This window comes from Homalodisca vitripennis, chromosome 8 (genome assembly GCF_021130785.1).
Source record: "Homalodisca vitripennis isolate AUS2020 chromosome 8, UT_GWSS_2.1, whole genome shotgun sequence".
Taxonomy (NCBI): domain Eukaryota; kingdom Metazoa; phylum Arthropoda; class Insecta; order Hemiptera; family Cicadellidae; genus Homalodisca; species Homalodisca vitripennis.
In genome coordinates, this window is record NC_060214.1 from 116,557,362 (window position 1) to 116,577,561 (window position 20,200).

Consider the following 20,200-nt stretch of genomic DNA (forward strand, 5'->3'; position numbering starts at 1 on the left):
GACCGGAGTGGGCGGGTGTCTATTTAATGGCAAGCATTTCGAAAATCAATAAAAGGCTGGGCCGACCGGAGTGGGTGGGTGACCATTTAATAGCAAGCATTTCGAAAATGAATAAAAGGCTAGGCCGACCGGAGTGGGCGGGTGTCTATTTAATGGCAAGCATTTCGACAATGAATAAAAGGCTAGACCGACCGGAGTGGGCGGGTGTCTATTTAATGGCAAGCATTTCGAAAATTAATAAAAGGCTGGGCCGACCGGAGTGGGTGGGTGACCATTTAATAGCAAGCATTTCGAAAATGAATAAAAGGCTAGGCCGACCGGAGTGGGCGGGTGTCTATTTAATGGCAAGCATTTTGGCAGTGAATAAAAGGCTAGGCCGACCGGAGTGGGCGGGTGTGTATTTAATGGCAAGCATTTCAAAAATGAATAAAAGGCTGGGCCGACCGGAGTGGGCGGGTGTCTATTTAATGGCAAGCATTTCGAAAATGAATAAAAGGCTGGGCCGACCGGAGTGGGCGGGTGTCTATTTAATGGCAAGAGTTTCGAAAATGAATAAAAGGTTAGGCCGACCGGAATGGGCGGGTGTCTATTTAATGGCTAGCGTTTCGAAAATGAATAAAAGGTTAGGCCGACCGGAATGGGCGGGTGTCTATTTAATGGCTAGCGTTTCGAAAATGAATAAAAGGCTAGGCCGACCGGAGTGGGCGGGTGTCTATTTAATGGCAAGCATTTCGAAAATGAATAAAAGGCTGGGCCGGCAACAGTGGGCTGGTGTCTATATAATTGTATGCATTTCGACAGTGTATAAAAGGCTGGGCTGGGCCGAATAGGGTGCTTTGGGTACTAAAAATAACACGAAGTCTGGGTTGATGGGTTGAGAAGTCGCTGGAAGACAGGGAGTATGTTAAAATTAGAGCCCATGATACTGCTTGAGAGGGGGATGTCTGGTTATATCAGTTTTTAAAATGACGACCCTACACAATTTTCTAATTGTAATAACTCATCAACGGAAGATGGTATGAAAAGTGTAGTTAAATATGGATTACTTTCGTAATTAATATTTTGATACCAAGTTTATTGCTAAGGGTAAATAATAATGAAATAACCTGACACCGAAATATTCATGAATTATCTATAAATTAGTTGGAGTTAAAAAACAACGCATTTTCTATCTAATGTTTAATTTCAGGACAATGCTTTCCCTAATCTAGATAGTACTATAATGGTTAAGATATTTTATTAATATTTTATTTTATTTCCTGGAGGCTTACCTTCATTAATGTGATTTATTAATATTAACTACTATGACTACTAGCATCCCATAAGTGTAAATCATTTTGAATTGTTTGCTGCTTCTTCTTGTGGTGTGCATTGTTGTATACTTTATTAAATATAAATACAATCGCAACGTAATGAGACAATCACACACCATCGCTCGACACTTGTTATACACTCTATCTATGTCAAACACATCTGACATGTTTCCGCACACATTCAGCATACAACCCAGTATTTCCTGGATTACCAGGACTAAATAATTTTATCCGTAATGTTGACTCAAAATGTTACTTTTTCCCTCATTGGTTGTGGGATAATTACATTAAAACTGGTGTTATAAAAATGAAATTAAATGAATGAACAAAAATGAAGTGATAAATGCCTTTATTAAAGAGGCGGAGTTGTAGGGCAATCAAGCACTCTCTACCACTCAACCTCATAATATTATATACAGTAAATTAACAATAGTTTGATTCAATTTCGGTAAATTATTAAGTTATAATTTAAATAACGGAAGGACCGATGCTACTAGGTGTCGAAAGGGATTCACTGCTCTACCTGTAAATATATGGAATAAATAAATATGTAATATAACGATAATAACAACATTTCTTAGCCTATACAAAATAAAATGAGCTTAAAGTAAAAATCTACATGTTAAAATGAATTCAAAACTTAAAATACAAAAGAAAAGTTTATATATATATATATATATATATATATATATATATATATATATATATCCTAGTAGTAATAAAAACAAGACAAATTCAATAATAACGCTTCTTTCATATAGATAGTCCTATAAGCTTGTATAAGACTTGTTCCACATTTAAAAAGAGGGTCACACACTATAAAAGGGACAGCAAAACATAAAGGGGACAATTTTTACAGGAAATTGTTGATAATATCTAACGTGGAAACCCCAATAACTATATAATCTAGTACTAATTATCATATTATAATATACTAACACTACTCTAACTATCACCGATCCTGTTAGAAAAACCATGTTGTTTAACACTTTTTACGGAGATTGTAGGTTTGTTTCAAATTTTTCGTTCTAGAAGAATAGACAGGTTAGGATACTTTGATATCATTCGGAAGCCACTGTTTTTGGAAGAGTTTTTCTTACCGGAAATCTTTCAAAACTAAATTAGAAGAAAGATCAGGATTTATTTGATTTACTGAGAAAATTACAAGTCATTTTGACGATCGGTTCTTGTTTTCTACCTCCCAAAAGGAAGCGATGTCGGAGAGAAGGATGCCATTTTGTCCCTATCTACTGTTTGCTATAGGCTACATGAGTAGTTACATAAAACATACGTACGTATTCAAAATATAACAAGTTAACGAGTACTCATGTGATCTGAAGTCGGAAAAGTTGGACGATCTGGGACTTAAGGGTGCGCTCTACCACAGGCCAGAAATCGCAGTACGATGTTTCAAAAATCCGCTTGGAGCGCTGGCAAATTAGGTCGGGAAATTACCGAACGGAAAATCCACGGGTCATCAGTGTGGGCTTCGGCTATCGACGCCACCCCGCAGACTTCTGGTAAAACATTTCTCTAAATAGTACCCAAGTCTAAGCCCAGATCACGTGAGCGCTCATAAAGGTCATCTTTAACTCTGGTACTACTAGTAACATATTTATGATAACGCAATCTAAACCTACTTACATCGTGTAATGAGGAATGGTAGGTAGTGACCAAGCGGACTCCTTTTCAACGTCATCGCTTCTTTTCTGGGGGGGGGGCGGAAAACAAGAACCGATCGTCATAATGACGTGATTTTTACATTAAGCCAAATAAATTCTGTTCTTTCAAATATTGTAGGTTTTGTAGGTCCCCGGTAAAAAAACTGTTCCAAAAATGGTCGCCTCCAAATAATACCAAAGTATCTGATAATGTAATTTTGTACGCTTAATTATAACACGAAATAATCAATGATCAAATACAATACGGTATTAAGCCAAATAAATTCTGTTCTTTCTAATAATACAGTTATTGTAGGTTTCCAGTAAGAAAAACTGTTCCAAACATGGTCGCCTCCAAATAATACCAAAGTATCTGGTAATGTAATTTTGTATACTTAATTAAAACACGGAATAATCAATGATCAAATACAATACGGCATATTTTACTAAAAGTGTTTGATGATAACAGAGGAGGTGTTTTAGTTGTTAATAATTAAAAAACTACTTATGTTTCAGATATGATAATCTCAAAATTAAAGACTACAACCCGACTTTTAAAGTTATGATGCTAAGGTTATTACCTAAAAAAACTAATGAAATCGTATCTCTCGTACAAAACAATAATAACGTTATGAATGTAATATATCTATATAACTTTATAAACGTAAATTTCAAATTGAAATTTATTTCACACACATATTTTTATATACATTAAATAGCATTTACGAAAATAAATTTGTTTTATTAACATTCAAAATATCATGTTTAAATAGTAAAAATATAAAAATTAAGTGATTAAAAATTAAAATAAAATAAAGTGTAAAATAATTAGGAATATCCTCTAAGCACAAAGGCCCGTTTGGGATAAATCTTCACATACAAAATAAGAAAAAGCCAAACGGCTACCTGGAACTAAAAGAAAGAAAAATGTTGCTCCATAAACTTATTGTAATAATATTTAATAATAAAAATAAATATAAATATGTGGATAGTGGCATAATAAAATTGCATAGTACAGAGTCAGATCATGCTTTTGTATTTCTAAATCTTTCTCTCCATCTGAAGAATAGTAAAGTTAACCCTTCGTACGCGTTAAGCGGTATATATCGCCGATCGTAATTTCCCCGTAGCGCGCTAAGCGGTATAATTCGCGGTATCTCTTAAGCATGGCTCTCAAGAGGGCAGTTTACACTTAAGCAATAGTAATACTTATTGGTGAACCTCGAGATATTTTTGTGAGTATTTCATTGTATAGATGATCCGCGCTACGTGTAATAAAGGATATGTGTTTTTTATGACAAACTAGTTTTTACTGCAAATAGTTACGATTACTTTACTAAGGGAAGCCGTATTTAAAATTATCTCTGTGCGTAAAAAACCAATTTAAAACGGCTATAATTTCTATGTTTCATTTGTTTGATACCCTAAACATAGATTTTGAAAAGTAATTAGTAAATGAAATATCAAACCATCTTGTGTTTTACTACATAAAGCGATGCTGAAAAGTCTCGAAACGGTCTAATATCTTCTCTACTCGGAAACGTACAAACGTACTTTTTACAGTGATATGGGGCATAAAATTGAACTTTTTATGCAATTAGTAGCTCTTCATTGCCTCAGGGGGATGGTTCGTAAGGAGTCAGTTGAAAATCTTAAAATATGCATAGGTTGATGGGCACATCATTTTAAAAGTCTTAATTAGTAGAAAACCATGCCATAAATTAGACCTCAATATAATGATACACGAAAGTGTCAATGCTGTCTTGTGTGCAAGTCCAAGAATGGTTTAGTTTTATTGTAACCATATGAGATGAAACTACATAACTTCACACGTGATTACTCTACACAAACTCCTACATCAAAATATATTTAGTATCTTGCTATTCTTCTATGGGAACAGTTCACGAGTAATCAATAGATAAGTTGTAATGTAAGCATAGGTTGATATACTCCACTATTTTAAATGGCTATTCAAGTAAAGAAGTACCGGAAGTGCGGTTTGCGGCTTGAATAGCCGCAAACCGCACTTCAAAAGCTTTATCCGTTACAAAATGGTGGCGGTTCGAAGATTTTAGAAGTTAACTATAAATTCAGCAGTAAATTTAGGAAGTTGCGTTAATTAGTTCCATTTCAAATTATCAATTTTGTATTGCTATTGTTACTAACTACTAAAAATTGTTACAATAAAATTAAGCCATTCTTCAACTTGCACTTAAGATCAGTATTTAAACTTTAGAACGCCTCCATTTAGTTTAGGGTTAACCTTTTGAGGTCTAATTTGCTGCATGGTGTTCTACTAATTGAGACCTTTAAAGTAGTATGCACAGCGACCTATGCTTACATTTAATATTTTCACCGACTCCTTACGGGCCACCCCACTGAGGTGGTGAAGAGCTCCTGTTTGCAAAAAGTTCAGTTTTATGCTCTATGTCACTGTACAAAGTTTTATGTTTGATCGTTTACGAGTAAACGTAGTATTAGACCGTCTCAAGACTTTCCAGCATCCCTATATTTAAATGCCAACTAAGCGAAAGAAATTGTAGTCTTACATCAAACATTTCCCACCAAAAGTTTTATGCAGAGATGTGTCTCTTCATATGTCAAGTTTTAGGCCATCATAAAAAATCCCAACGAAAAGTTTTATACTCTAAAAGTAGACCGCTTTGTCTAAAATACAAGCCTGAAATAATTGTTGGGGGAAAATCTGAAATTATAACAAAACTAATTTTTTTTATTTGGGATAATTAAATCTGGACAAAATTCCATTTTCGTAAGTTTTACATAACGCAACTTCAATTAATTGAAGAAAAAACATAATCCAGAGTAATTTCCCGATTAAATGACACAGCTCTGAAAATAGTGGCTTCCAATAATTGTTGGCCATGCAAGTGTTTGACCTGTGGAAACAGCTATCATCAAGGAATACTTTCCTCGTACCCCCTTGGTCGCTGAGTGGAACCCCACGACTAGACTAGCTGTGGAGTTTTCAGTGGTGATGACACCCAGTTAACATAACTTAACACTTGAATATCTGTCAATTAAAAACTACACTTACTTTCTTCCTTCCGTAACATTCACAAAATTGACTTTTGTCTGACTAAAGACCCCACTTGCGGCCGCAGTGATGGGAGAATCGAATACAGAATCGAATAGTATTCGAATACAGCGTGCATGCGTGCGTGCGTGCGTGTGTGTGTGTGTGTGTGTGTGTGTGTGTGTGTGCGTGCGTGCGTGCGTGTGTGTGTGTGTCGACTATGAAAGGAATAATTAAGGGGAGCTTCATAATTTTGAAGAAGTAATTAATTGAGGCACAAAAACGTAAAGGATTCCCCCCCCCTTTTGACAGGGCAATCCCAAATAACCAAGAAACAATGGATTACGGGAAGGAAGACAAGTCTACTCTTGTCCCTTACAAAATCCTCAACGCAGATAAAGTATTCGAATACAAGGGTGCTTTTGAATAAACTGTATTCGATTCTTTTAAGTATTCGATTAGTGTATTAGATTCTTTAAAGTATTCGATTTCTTTTAGTATTCAATTCTTATAACTATTCGATTCTTTTAAGTGTTAGATTCTTTTAAGTATTCGATTCTTTAAGATTCTATTCTTTTAAGTGTTCGATTCTCCCATCACTAGCGGCGACTGCTTGCTTGTTACATCAGTCGCCGAGCCGCAAGCCTCTCTGAACATGTTACCAGCAACACATTGCCTGTCTCCTACCATGGTTGATCGCTGAGTCATTCTGTTTTACCAACCTGAATATTTGGATTTGTGGCAGAGACAATGTTTACCCACAACGTTTCTTAAAGTTCTATTTTACTGTCAACATTTGGCTGAAACTTGACACAAGCTTCTTTACCATTTAGATTGGCATTTATGTGGAGAATTCAGACCTCGTTCCGTTTGCTTTTTTATGGGAGAAGGACAGGAACTTTCATATATTTGGGCGGGAAACGGGCGAATTCTTGAACGAATTCGAGCAATTAATTGGAGGGGTTTTATAGTTACGTAACGCTGCGTCAAACCCTCTACCCTCCGTTGGGTAGCAGCTGTTTAATAATCAGCTGATTGTTGCATTTAACTGCGACGAGATTATTAGCGCATTGCTATCGTTTAGTGCGCATGCGCTTTCTCATGTTATGCATAAGTGTTTTGTTTGTTTTACTTAACTTATTATGGATCTAACACCATTCCTCTCTTGTGCAGATTAGTGTTAGTGGTTCATCGCTATGTATCTTGACTGTTAACCTTTCTTCAGTTTAATATTGCATTTTAGGCATTATTAGCTGATACTAGGAAGTGGGGCTGGAAAAAGTTATTTATGTCTGTCTATCTGTTCGCACAATACACAATACATAAAAACTAAACTATAGACTAAAGCTTAATTGATACATTTGGCAACACTGAGTTCGATTGTGGTGCACGTCACTCCATGGAATTTGCGTTAGCATATATTTCTACATTGGTAATAATGGTGACAACGAGCAAATGTCAGAATAGATAAATGTGTAAACAAGCTGGTACAATCATATGAGATTTAACCTTGTCACACATTAACACATGTAGATTATTCATAGAATAAATTGAAAAATAATTGAGTGAAAGCCGATGTCAAAAGTTGGTGACACGGTCTGTTTCAACATTATTGCGTTGTAGTATACCCTCTCTTCCTTACTACAACTTTTATTTAAACACTGCTATGAAACCTGACCTGAACAAAAATGTGAATGTATTATGCCTCAAGATATCTCAAAAAATCTATCTGCAGACCTTAAATTTTGCATTAAACTTCGTTATTGACATGTACTAGTTCTATCATGTTGCATGTCGACATGCAACATATGTCGAACGATGGAATTTACCTGAGCGTTACTGAAGCCTACCACTTAGTAGACTGACAAAATTTCTTTATTTTTTTGTCTGTTGGGGATGTAAAAATTTCTTTTCTGCAAGATGACTAATTGGCTATCTGATAACAGGATATCTTGAAAATAAATGAGCTATACGCTTGAAATTTGCACGCACCCTTATCGAAGTCTGTCGTGTAACACATGTTGTAGCGTACCTTGTCACCTGAAGAAAAGAGCAGATACCAATTCTTGAAACGTCCTTTGTAACCATCCATGATTAATCAATAGTAAACTTGGTACTTTGGTATTATCTGGAGACCACTATTTTTGGACGAGTTTTCCTTATCGGGGACCAAGATAAACTTCTTTATATGCTACTAGTACTTTCCTTGTTTCATAATGAATCGAAAAATGTCCGATTAGTCTTACTTCCTGTTGCCAAATTACCTCCAAATAGGCCTAGACGAGCGATCCTTCAAGTAGCCATAGACACACGAATAACCTGCGAATTATGAATTGTTGTTCTTGTAGTTTTTGTTTTCATTGATTTCGTTTGCTGATTTATAACGTCATCATGAATCTTCGCCTGGAATTTACCTCGAACTGAGGAGAAAAGTATTTTATTTGCAGAATACATGTGGCAATCGGGAAAAGCGGCGATGCATTGAACTCAATTCTCGCGGATATAGCTTCCTTTTTGGAGGCAGAATACGACAATCGTTCATTGTAATGACTTGTAATTTCAAAATAGGCCAAATAAAATCCGTTCTTTTTGATAATGAAATTTATCTTGGTCTCCGATAAGGACCAAATATAGTGCCCTCCTGATAACACCAAAGTACCGTAATCTTCAAATAAAGTATTTAAATAAATGCGACCCAATCAGTTGTCAGTAAAAATAAATCCAAATAACCCAATCCAACACTGAAGACGTACATTAGTGTCTAGTATTTTTAGACAACAATTTGAATTGAGTGCGAAGAAGAATTTACAAGAAGCAATGCAAGTCCAAATTGTTTGGCTGCCAAACTCATTTTCACAAATCACCATTAACTAAAATGGCAATGCCAATACCATGACTATTCCAATCTGTGATCTCTCTTACACAGGATTAGGGAACCGACATGGTAAGTTTTATACAGAAAATAGTAATAGTATTTGTGTTATTCCGGTTTTGTTTCAAAATATGATCGTTTTAAATGTATTTAACCCACCTATTTCTTATCCAAATTGAGCTGTGGTACGAGTAGGCTATTCTATTCAGTTTTTACATTGAATTGCATTTTGAACCCATTACCAAACTGCTAACAAAGAAAGCATATAATGGTAGATACATTTTTTTATTTAACGAACTTAGCCACTCTGGTTGACATTTTTCAAACATTAAAACAAAACATTTTAAACGTAATTGCTACAAATTTTGGGTACATTTGAAACTGCAATAAACGTTAGTTAAATAACGTATTCAACCTCTTTTCACATTTTTGTACACCTGTAAATTTGTTATATAACTTGAGTTCCAAACATACGTTGGTAGTACAGGGTAAATTGTGAAATTAATGCACATGATTTTATTGTAACGTGACTATTTATTGTAGCGTGCTTGGACGGTCAATGTGAAAATCTTCTGTTGGAGATTCAACATTTGAACACGATTGGCCTTGACAAGTGGTGCACGCTTTTCTTTTCACTCCAAGCTTTGATTGATAATATCATGGCAATTACCAAGAAAACAAACAAAAATTAATTGTCCTTGTTTCTCAGTAATAATGACTCTGTTGCCATATTTTAACTTCAATAGTATTGTCACTGTTCGGTTATCAGACTTACATTTTTACAAATATTTTTTAATTTCTCTAACGTAAACCGGAAGTCATCACTACTTTCAATGTATGAAAATATTTCCTCCATGGCGAGATTCTTCAGTCTTGAGAACGACCGACTTGACCTCCAGTGGTCGGCTTTAAAAATTAAACAAAGCCATCATCATGGTACTTAGCTTCAGCAGCAACTAAATCTTGTTTAAACCCGATGCGAGCAACAATAGTTTTTGCGGTGTTATCAGAACGAGACTGAGCTGCTTTTATAACTGAGTCTTTAAATGAAAGAGTTGTAACGTTACAATTTTTACTGTTATACGACGAGATTTCTGTGCTTGTTTCTTTTTGTATCCCTCATTCAACTCATCGCCGCAAAATAAACAACAATCTTATCTTATAAATAAAAATGAATGGCAAAATGTGTTGGTAAGCGCTAATCTTGATAACGGCTGGACCAATTCGGTTATCTCTTTCTGTAAAATGTCCATTGAAATCTGAGGAAGGTTTTTATGAAGAAAAAGTTAAGAAAAGTTACCTGGAATATTTTGGAATTCAGAAAAAATTGTAGTTTTTTACGTTTCATAATTCAAATTAAACTGGCACTAAACAGCTGTTGACATTAATGAACAAAGTTATGAATGTTTTCACACAAGTTACTTTAAACTGGTGGGCTTCCTTGATGTGTTGGTAAGCGCTAATCTCGATAACGGCTGAACCAATTCGGTTATCTCTTTCTGTAAAATGTCCATTGAAATCTGAGGAAGGTTTTTATGAAGAAAAAGTTAAGAAAAGTTACCTGGAATATATTGGAATTCAGAAAAAATTGTAGTTTTTTACGTTTCATAATTCAAATTAAAGTGGCACTAAACAGCTGATGACATTAATGAACAAAGTTATGAATGTTTTCACACAAGTTACTTTAAACTGGTGGGCTTCCTTGACATTATGATATTACATTTTAACAATAGCTTATGGAAACACAGAGAAATGAATACTAACATGCCTCAACGATTCATTCTTTCCCTGGCTACAGTCCAAAAAACAAGTGTAACGCAAAACTTTAATAATGATTATTTTGGAATGTACCTTAATAAGGATTATCCTCTTTTACCAAAAGTACATAAGAAGTAGGTAGGACTTTCTCCTAGGTCGTAATAGGCTTTTCAGTCCTACTTATGCGTGTATTTTCTTCATCAGGACAAGGCAAACTCAACTATGTCAACACGATTTTGACCAAAATAGATTTCCGAGAACTAGATAATTGAACGTATATAGTATTTTGATCGAGGCAATATAGCCAGCTAAACTGTGACATAGTAGCCTATGTAAGTGAATTTAAACGGTCTTAAGTAGGCACTTTTTTTACAGAAGTAGGCATCTCGGTCCTACGTAAGTATATATATATATATATATATATATATATATATATATATATATATATATATATATATATATATATATTCTTTGTCAGAACAACAAAGCAAACTCTATACTGGAAATATCTTAGACCTGAAATATATGACAAGGACTGGAAATATACGCTTTTTGACCGAAGTAAATTTCCGAGACCAGTGTGATCCGAGATTTGTGTTTTCTTGATCGGAATGACAAGGCAGATTCAGCTGTGACGTTATGTATATAATTAATTAGAACCAGAAATGCTCCTACACGTGCCAAACATATCATAATTAAGGTACACTCTGATACTATTTACCATGAACTTAAATAATCTACCTGATGTATGCCTACTTACGTTTTAAAATTGTTATATGACTCCCATCATATTACATCATAATTGCTTTTACTAAGTAATATAAGGACTTCGGTTCTAAAGATTGCGTGCGAAACCGCGGGTAACAGCTGGTTAGAAAATTTATATGACTCACTTACACGTGCCCTAGTACGAGGACTTTTTTGAGAGTTACTAGCTGATTCCTCTTCATGTCGCCGTTTTGCTGCTGCAAATGTACTCTTTCGAGTGTATTGTTTGTGACACTGCTCATGAATTGTCACTGAATTTACGTTCTTCAAGTATTCAGTAAATAGATCCCCCCTTTGAATACTCGCGTCAATTAACGTCTTCATGCCGCAATCAACAGTAACACATTCACTTGAAGATACAAGTTTAGTGCAAATAAAACAGAATTTCGACATATGTTCAACAAAAAGTGAATACAGCACAAACTTTAAAATTAGGTCCTTAAAATTAGGGACTCCGAATTTTAACATCACATTCTCAGAATTATCGGTCAATATGAATGTATTACCGTAGTGATGCAGACTTATAGTTTTACTTGTATTACAAGCCCAATGATATCATAGGCAAAGTAGTCGTGCTTATTTTGGACAATACAGCGTAAAAAACTACTGTAATGGTTTTTTATTAAAAATGGTTAGTGTTATGAAAAAAGGGTAAGGACAATGTTTGCAGATGACTGCATGATCTACAATTTTTGTCTGACATATTTTATTATAGAACTAACCTTTTGGCTGAAAAATAACAAAAACCCATTTTTGCAACCATTGACCTTGAATAAAAATGTTTGCAGACATGGGATCGATGGGGACTTTTCACAATTTCATAATAATGGTGTCCCTAACATCTATGTGAATTTTCAGCTTTCTGAGAATTAATGCAAGGTTACCCCTATTTTGGGCTAAATTGACCGGACTATATTGGGTTTTCTGCCCTTCTAAACGCACCCAGTCTCATTTCACTTCAAGCTGTAAGAGCGGTATGACATGTCCTTTCACAAAATCTGATGCGAAGTAGACTATTTTGAAGAACTTCAACTATTTGTAACAATCGGATGAACAAATATATTTCTCTTTTTTTCTTTTTTTTTCTTAGGACAAGAAGCTGATAAATTGCACTTTGTCCTGTAAGAACCTTTGCACTGCTTCCGGAGTGACAGGATATTCAGGATAGGCAAGGTTAGGGAGTAGGGGCCACCTCCTATTGAGATCCATGAAGAAGAATTAGGGCACTAATCTCAAAGTCATGTCTCCCCGGAAAAAGGAGAGACCACCTCTGAACCAGCCTCTCCAGTCAAAGTAGGCAGGGGGTGGCATACCCTTGTTGAGGGTAGCAAGAACCTCTGAGGTTAGAGAACAAACCCCACCAACTCCAACAGTCATCTCCCACAGTAGACTAGACCTATCGAATTGGCCATGAACCCCAGAATCTCAACATTTGCGGTTAGTGATGTGCCGCTACTGGACATCCATAAGGTTGCCCAGATTGAAGTGGCACATCGGTTTTTGCTGTGCCCAGTGGTGGGTTCAACTGGTAGGTATAAACCAGCCAGAAGTGATCCCTGCTGGGTAATCTATCTCTTAGATGTGCATTACTTTCATAATGCACCCTGTATGTTCATAAATGTGACCAGCACGTATTATTTCATAAATGTGACCAGCACGTATTATTTCATAAATGTGACCAGCACGTATTATTTCATAAATATGACCAGCACGTATTATTTCATAAATGTGACCAGTGCATTAAAATTACATAGTATCTTATTAAAGTAGCAATTAAAAAAACTCCGCTTTCCTCCAGTACCTTATACTTTCTAATAAATATGATGTTATCTGATACATTTTTATATTAAAACAGTTAACCAACGACAGTAACCCAGAGCTAATTTGTATTAGATAAGCACACAACTTGATTTTTCTTGACATCGATAGAACAAGAAAGAAATTTATCATCAGCCTTGGTGGAGAATGAAATAGGAGGGTAGGAAAAGGGTTAAAATACGAAATGACAATTTTTTCTCAGTTTATGATTTTCTTACCTTGACGTAGATAAAACTAACGGTCAGACATGAAAATAAATGTTAGTCAACGTCAGTTAACTGTATAAACACCTTAGGGCAATTTACAATCTCTTTATCTAGTTGTCTGATGGTTATATAACTATTATTAATCTGGGTGTGTGAGTTTTGTTTTATTTCAAGCAACCCAGCATGAGTCATATACAATACACCATGTTAATCAACTGCTCTTATCTGCTTCACTAATTAATTCTATCCATGATTCATTCAGTTGGAAAACTATTGGAAAAGTCAGTTCTTAGTCATTCAAGTTGGGGTCAGGTGACAGAGGCAAAATTAATGAAATTACTGATTAATGAACTCATGAAGGGAAATTTAATTTCATGAATTTCTGTTTTGTTTCCAAAAACTCTCAAATATAATTGTATAAAAAGGATATAATAAGCAGTTATCCTTGTAGAATCTCTTTTGGAAGAAGCCCAACAACATAAATAAGTACTTTAAGTACTTAAGATTACAAGTACTACAGAATTTATAATTCATGTAAATGTTCATGAACTGCTACAATCGAATAGATGCTCCATTTTATTTACCTATTTACTACAAGCCATGGCAAATGCCAATGACCACATCACTCCTAAATGATGTTTCCTAAACCATTTATTTCCAACTAAAAGAGTTTTTAAAGATTTTTTTAATTTGTGTTATTTTAATTACACATAATTTATGGCTTATATGTAATATACGATTATTCTGTGATGGTAGTATTTTAACATGATGGGTCATCATGTAAGAAAACTTTTCCAATAAGCAAAGCTGCACATTAGTTAATCTCGTTACGAAAAAATTGTTTCCTTATAGTAATTTTGTAAAATTTACAATGGAAATATTTTATAGATATGTAACATGAAAATTGCAGTTTAAACTACCTTTTTCACATAAATAAAGTGTCTTAACTTCTTCCACCACAACACAAGAATGGATGATACATTAGTAAAATTTTTCTATTTATCCTTAAAACATGTACGTTCTACTCTATTTTATATTCTTTATTTTATTTTACTTTGAGTTGTGTGAAAAAGCAAAACAAAATGGTAACAGAAACATGGTAGGGGGTTTATTATAATACAAACAAAGCTAATCACTAAAATAAATTAAAACCAAAAAATCAAATAAAAAAGGAAATTTGTTAAAATGTTTTAAAAATTTACCACCCCGTCCAATATTTAAAAAAAAGTTTATTTTTATTTTAAGGCCAGTTTTAAAACATTAATTTGGAAAATATTGATTGTTGTGTATTTGCTCAATTTGAAGCTGCTAAAACAATTAGAAAAAAATGCCATTCCAGCTCTATTATAAGCAGAAAAAATTATTATTAAAGAAAATTTCACTTTGTCGGATACATACATGGATCTGTGCAGGTATTTGTGTTATTGTTATTTTCTAACAATACTACAATAAAATATATTACAGGAGTAGAACATTTTAACCTACCCCATTGCTGATGTAACAATATAAATAATTTTTCCTTTTAGTTTAATTTTGAGTTGTTTTCTGAAAACTATTGTTAGAATAGTGTTCTGGCTCATCTTGTACCAGTGTGGCATCCCTGATGAGTTTACTTTTAGCTCAGATCAGGTGTACCATTGTTTTTAAACATAACAATACGTTTATTATTGGCAGTAGACGGTTTACAAAAATGCAGTGTTGCAGACTCGCCATTATTAATTATAAAAAAAATAACTTAAACAATATTTATCTAAAACTAATATCTGGTAACGGTTTTCTTTCTCCTGTAAAAAAAAATTAAATATGGAGAAAGGCTGAGCAAGCAAGATGGCACAAAATTCTGTTATATGACAGAAAATTCAATAAATCAACAAACGCAAATGGTAACATGCTGCGCAATCAAAATTTGAGTGTTAAATTACTTATTTTACATGTGTTAAAATTTATTATATGATTATTTGCAGGGTGATGACGACACAGCACTAACTGAAGAGCAGATTAAATGTGAGTGTAAATACTGTATTATACATTTAGAGTAATTCACTAGTCAATGATCTAGATAATGAGGCAATTGTAACTAAGTAGAAACTATAAATTTGCAGCTCAGTTGGTGTTTTTGCTCAAATCATTGGGGATCCAGAATTCGCTCAAATTTTGAATCTTTGTCTGGGTACAGTTGAAGTACATATTAAGAAAGTTCTATGAGGAATACATTTAAGGAATTTAATTTTCTAAATTTTTTATATGACAAGGTTGTATAAAATACTAAAAACTGTTAGTTCTTGTGTCTAACTGATCTATCTATCTAACTAACAATCACCATTTAAAAATATATATAAATGTAGCCTATGGCATAGTCTTTCAAGTGAAGTAATAATTTAAAAAAATCATCAATAACTATTTTATTGACTCCTAAAATCACGTGTATGACTTACATTTGCTAAATTAGCGCCAGCTAAATTATAGTTAGAATTCAGCAAAGCCTTTCACTGTGACCATGGGGTTACTGACAATGAAATTATTATAGCTTTCGAAGTGTCAATACTGTCACTAAGCCGAAACATGAAAAGCTTAAAACAGTATGCTTTGCTATAACTTTAGTGTCTGCTATAGTCAATTTAGCTTCAGCAAACTTAGGTCCGGAATTCATACAAAGTATCCTTATTAGATGTTCATTAGTAAATCAACCGGATTACAAAGGTATGATTAAAAAACATCCGTCTCAAAGAGCTTTTAAATGATAAACCTACATGCTTAGTCTACATAATATTTACAGACTGCCATGTACTTATCCTTTACCAAAAGCATCAGAGGGAGACGTTTACTGCCAACAAAAATAGGTCTCCTTGCATGAAAATGAAGCCATCATGCTATTAAAGGAGAAAACATTTCTTCTTTCATTTTTCCAATGTGGGATTTTTGTAAAATAATGTTGACAAATTTTATACGAAAATGACTATTTTGAAGTGGACTTAGGACTGTTTTACCTCTTTCTTCCACTTAACCTCAAGATTGAGGGAGGAAAAGAACAATTTATATAATATGATATAGAAGGGAAGAGCAAAGAAACCAGGGCAGAGAATAGAAACCTTTGGTTACAGATAGACACAGAAAAGAGAAGTTCCTGAGTACCTTTTCAATCATATCTTACGTAAATAAGGACAGGAATCTTTTAATTTTAGAACCAGAAAATATCAATATAAACCAGCATCTATAATCTTGATGCATACCGTTGCTATTAATGCAATCTCTAAATGGTCTGTTACAGCACTTGGATATACATGTCTTTGTTATTTTTCAAAGATGAACATTTATTATTTATAGTAATATGCATTTTTCAATTGACATTCTGATTGTTTTCTTTTAATGAAGTTACTATTATTGGATTATTCAAGTATAAATATTCGTTATTAAAATTGCAGTGCTGAAGAATGCATTCAACGCCTTTGACCAGGAACAGAAGGGTAGTATCTCTGTGGAGATGGTAGGGACCATCCTGGAGATGCTGGGCTGGAGCATGTCTCCGTCGGAGCTTAAGGAAATAGTGGACGAGGTTGACGCAGATGGTGAGTCTATGTGTTCATAGATATATTTACTCATAGAATGAATTGAGCTTATCTTTTTGCTGACAACAAAGCCGAAGGTATACATGAGCAGGTATACCATCAGTTCCCTCCATGACTTCAACATAACACTCCTTGTCCCTTATAGATATGGGAACACATGAATCAGGTCCCTGTGTAGTGAGAAGTACAAAATATAAATGGAATCATTCAAGCTTTTGCATTTCAATATGCCTGTAGTTTGTCATTTTCACTTCAATATGGTGAGATCATTCATGCTTTTGCATTTTACTATTCCTGTAGTTTGTCATTTTCACTTCAATATGGTGAGATCATTCATGCTTTTGCATTTTAATATGCTTGCAGTTTGCCTTTTCCGCTTCAATATGGTGAGATCATTCATGCTTTTGCATTTTAATATGCATGTAGTTTGTCTTTTCCACTTCAATATGGTGAGATCATTCATGCTTTTGCATTTTAATATGCTTGCAGTTTGCCTTTTCCGCTTCAATATGGTGAGATCATTCATGCTTTTGCATTTTAATATGCATGTAGTTTGTCTTTCCACTTCAATATGGTGAGATCATTCATGCTTTTGCATTTTAATATGCTTGCAGTTTGCCTTTTCCGCTTCAATATGGTGAGATCATTCATGCTTTTCCATTTCAAAATGCATGTAGTTTGTCATTTTCACTTCAATATGGTGAGATCATTCATGCTTTTGCATTTTAATATGCCCGCAGTTTGCCTTTTCCACTTCAATATGGTGTGATCATTCATGCTTTTCCATTTTAATACGCCTATAGTTTGTCATTTTCACTTCAATATGGAGTAAAGTATAACACATAATTGTTATACATTTGAAAAAATTATGGTTTCGTTTTTAAAATAATAGTATATTGGGTTTTAAAATAAAAAAAAACTGTAAATGATAACTGTTTGGTGAAAACTGGAGATATTCATGGAGAATTTGAATTATATGGAAAGTTCATTCATAGAGGACATTACTAAATCTTCAGTTGTTTTTGCTAAAAATAATCCTTTTAAAACCATTGTAATATGCACCCACAAACTGATTTTTTTAGTGATTAGTTGATTAGTAACTTTTCCACATGCCATATAATTCAAGCTCTGTGTAACACATGAGTTTGAAACACTGATTATATTGCTACCGAGTACATATGGCTAGAATGCATGTATGGGATTAGTTTAAGTATTTTTGCATTTTCAACAAACTAGACACAGAGAAAAACTTTACATTAACATTTACATTATTGTAATATAATAGTTGTGAGTTAAAAGTTAGTGTTTAAATGTTGAACGTCACGTGGTTCTTGCAATTGCAGATTCCAGAAACTCTTCTATAGTCTAGACAGGTTTCTTAAGCAGAAATTCTCTAAGCGAGTTCTTCAGTCTGTCGCCTGTCAGGTTTCGGAGGAAGTCTGGAAGGAGGATTTGAAATTTTCGGCCTATGTATGATGGTTTTTTTTTTAAGAGAGCTGTTCTGTGTTGCGGAAGCCTTGAGGCATGGCTTGTGGGGTAATTGTGAACGTCCATGTGAGTCTGCAGGTGTAATTTGTCGACGTGTAAAATCGCTTCATAGATGTAGAGTGCAGGTACTGTAAGTATGCCTAGGGTCTGGTAGGCCTGTCGGCAGCTTTGCAGGGGCTCAAGGTTTGCAAGGGTCCTGACTGCCTTCTTTTGCAGTACAAGCACTCTCTAAATGTTCCCTAACAAGGTTCCCCAGATTATGAGGCTGTATCTAATGTGAGACTCTACTAATGCATAGTAGGCTACTTTTGCCGCTTCCAGAGTGCCAACCCATTTGATACGTTTAACAGCGTAGATACCTGTACTGATCTTTCTGCAAACGTTGTTTAAGTGATCTATCCAGGTGAGGCCGCTGTATAGAGTTACACCTAAAAACTTAGTCTGTTTAAGCACTGATATATTGGGGATGCTTGCAGATTGGACTTTTTCCTGCTAAAGTGCACTTGTGTAGTTTTGTCAAGATTTATTACCAAGTCATTTAATTTGCTTTAGGCGATGGCATTTTGTAGATAATAAACAGAGTTATTACACAATTCTTCAGCTGAGCCATTTCTTAAAAGGAGAGTTGTGTCGTCTGTGTACATTATGCAGCTGGTACTGTTATTTTGAATGAAAGCTGGGAGATGATTAGTCACCAGAATGAACAGAATGGGTCCCAGCACAGACCCCTGTGGGACTCCTCTTGTAATTGGTTTAGGGTGTGATCTGAACATGCTAGTGAGATTAGATGTTGAATGCTTAATCTCCAAAACTTGTGCTCTTCCTTTTAGGTAGCTGTCAAACCACTTGTTTTCTAAGCCTCTTACTCCCAAGGCTGCAAGTTTTTTGGAGATAAGATCGTGTCCCAAACAGTCAAAGGCCTTGCTGTATTCTAGAAATAATGCAGTTACAAATTATCCTTATACTTTAACTTCTACAAAAAGTTGATATTTTAAATTTGTTTCATTACTAAAATATCAGTTTAGTTTATGATTATGTGGAAATAAATACAATTTTAAAATTATACAATTTTTTACTCCCTTTATTTTTTATTTTTGAAACAATATCTAGTGAGACAATTTTTTCTTTGTCTTTAAAGCACTGAGTATCCATTTAATAAGTAATATTATTACACATCATATGCAAAATAGAGATGCCTTAAAAAAGTTAATATTGATGACTTAGTAACTTTGAACACAATTGTTTAGAGGAATACAGTTTGTGCTATTTTGTTAACCATCTAATGAATAAAATGGTTTATCAAAATTGTTAGAGCACACTGGAATTTCACTATAAAGCCAAAGAAGAACACGTTATAAACTTGACTAACTTTACTGTGGTAACACAGATTTGGTAACAATTTGTTTTCCCAACTGACCATATCCAGTGCTTACAGACTTTCAAGTATGGAAGAGGAACGATTTGAGGAAACTATTGACTTGAGTGGTTCCAAGACATATATTTCAAAACCAAAATTTGTTAAGTTTATCATCAAAACATACTATATTAAAATAATATACATGTGGGAGATCAATAAAAGTAAACTTAGAATTTATTCCATTATGTCGGGTAATGTCATTGGATATGTAATTGACATACAGAGTAATGTAAATGCTAAGCAAGCACTCTTATCCTTAGACAAGATTCGGTACTGCAATATTTGCATTGAAGAGGAGA

The 20,200-nt window shown here is 34.3% G+C and overlaps 1 protein-coding gene across 2 annotated transcripts in view; it reads left to right on the forward strand.

Annotated features, from left to right (window-relative positions):
* The window catches only part of LOC124367967 (troponin C, isoallergen Bla g 6.0101-like), a 30,926-nt gene that overhangs the window by 4,158 nt on the left and 6,568 nt on the right, over window positions 1-20,200 (forward strand). Inside the window, exons 1-3 of one of the 2 annotated variants that reach the window (XM_046825203.1) lie at window positions 8,900-8,952; window positions 15,395-15,434; window positions 16,853-16,996. In XM_046825203.1, the coding sequence (XP_046681159.1) occupies window positions 8,950-8,952; window positions 15,395-15,434; window positions 16,853-16,996 (187 nt within the window). In that variant the 5' untranslated portion in view covers window positions 8,900-8,949. Of the gene's footprint in view, window positions 1-8,899; window positions 8,953-15,394; window positions 15,435-16,852; window positions 16,997-20,200 lie in introns of those variants that run through there. The other variant, XM_046825204.1, reaches the window with a different exon arrangement.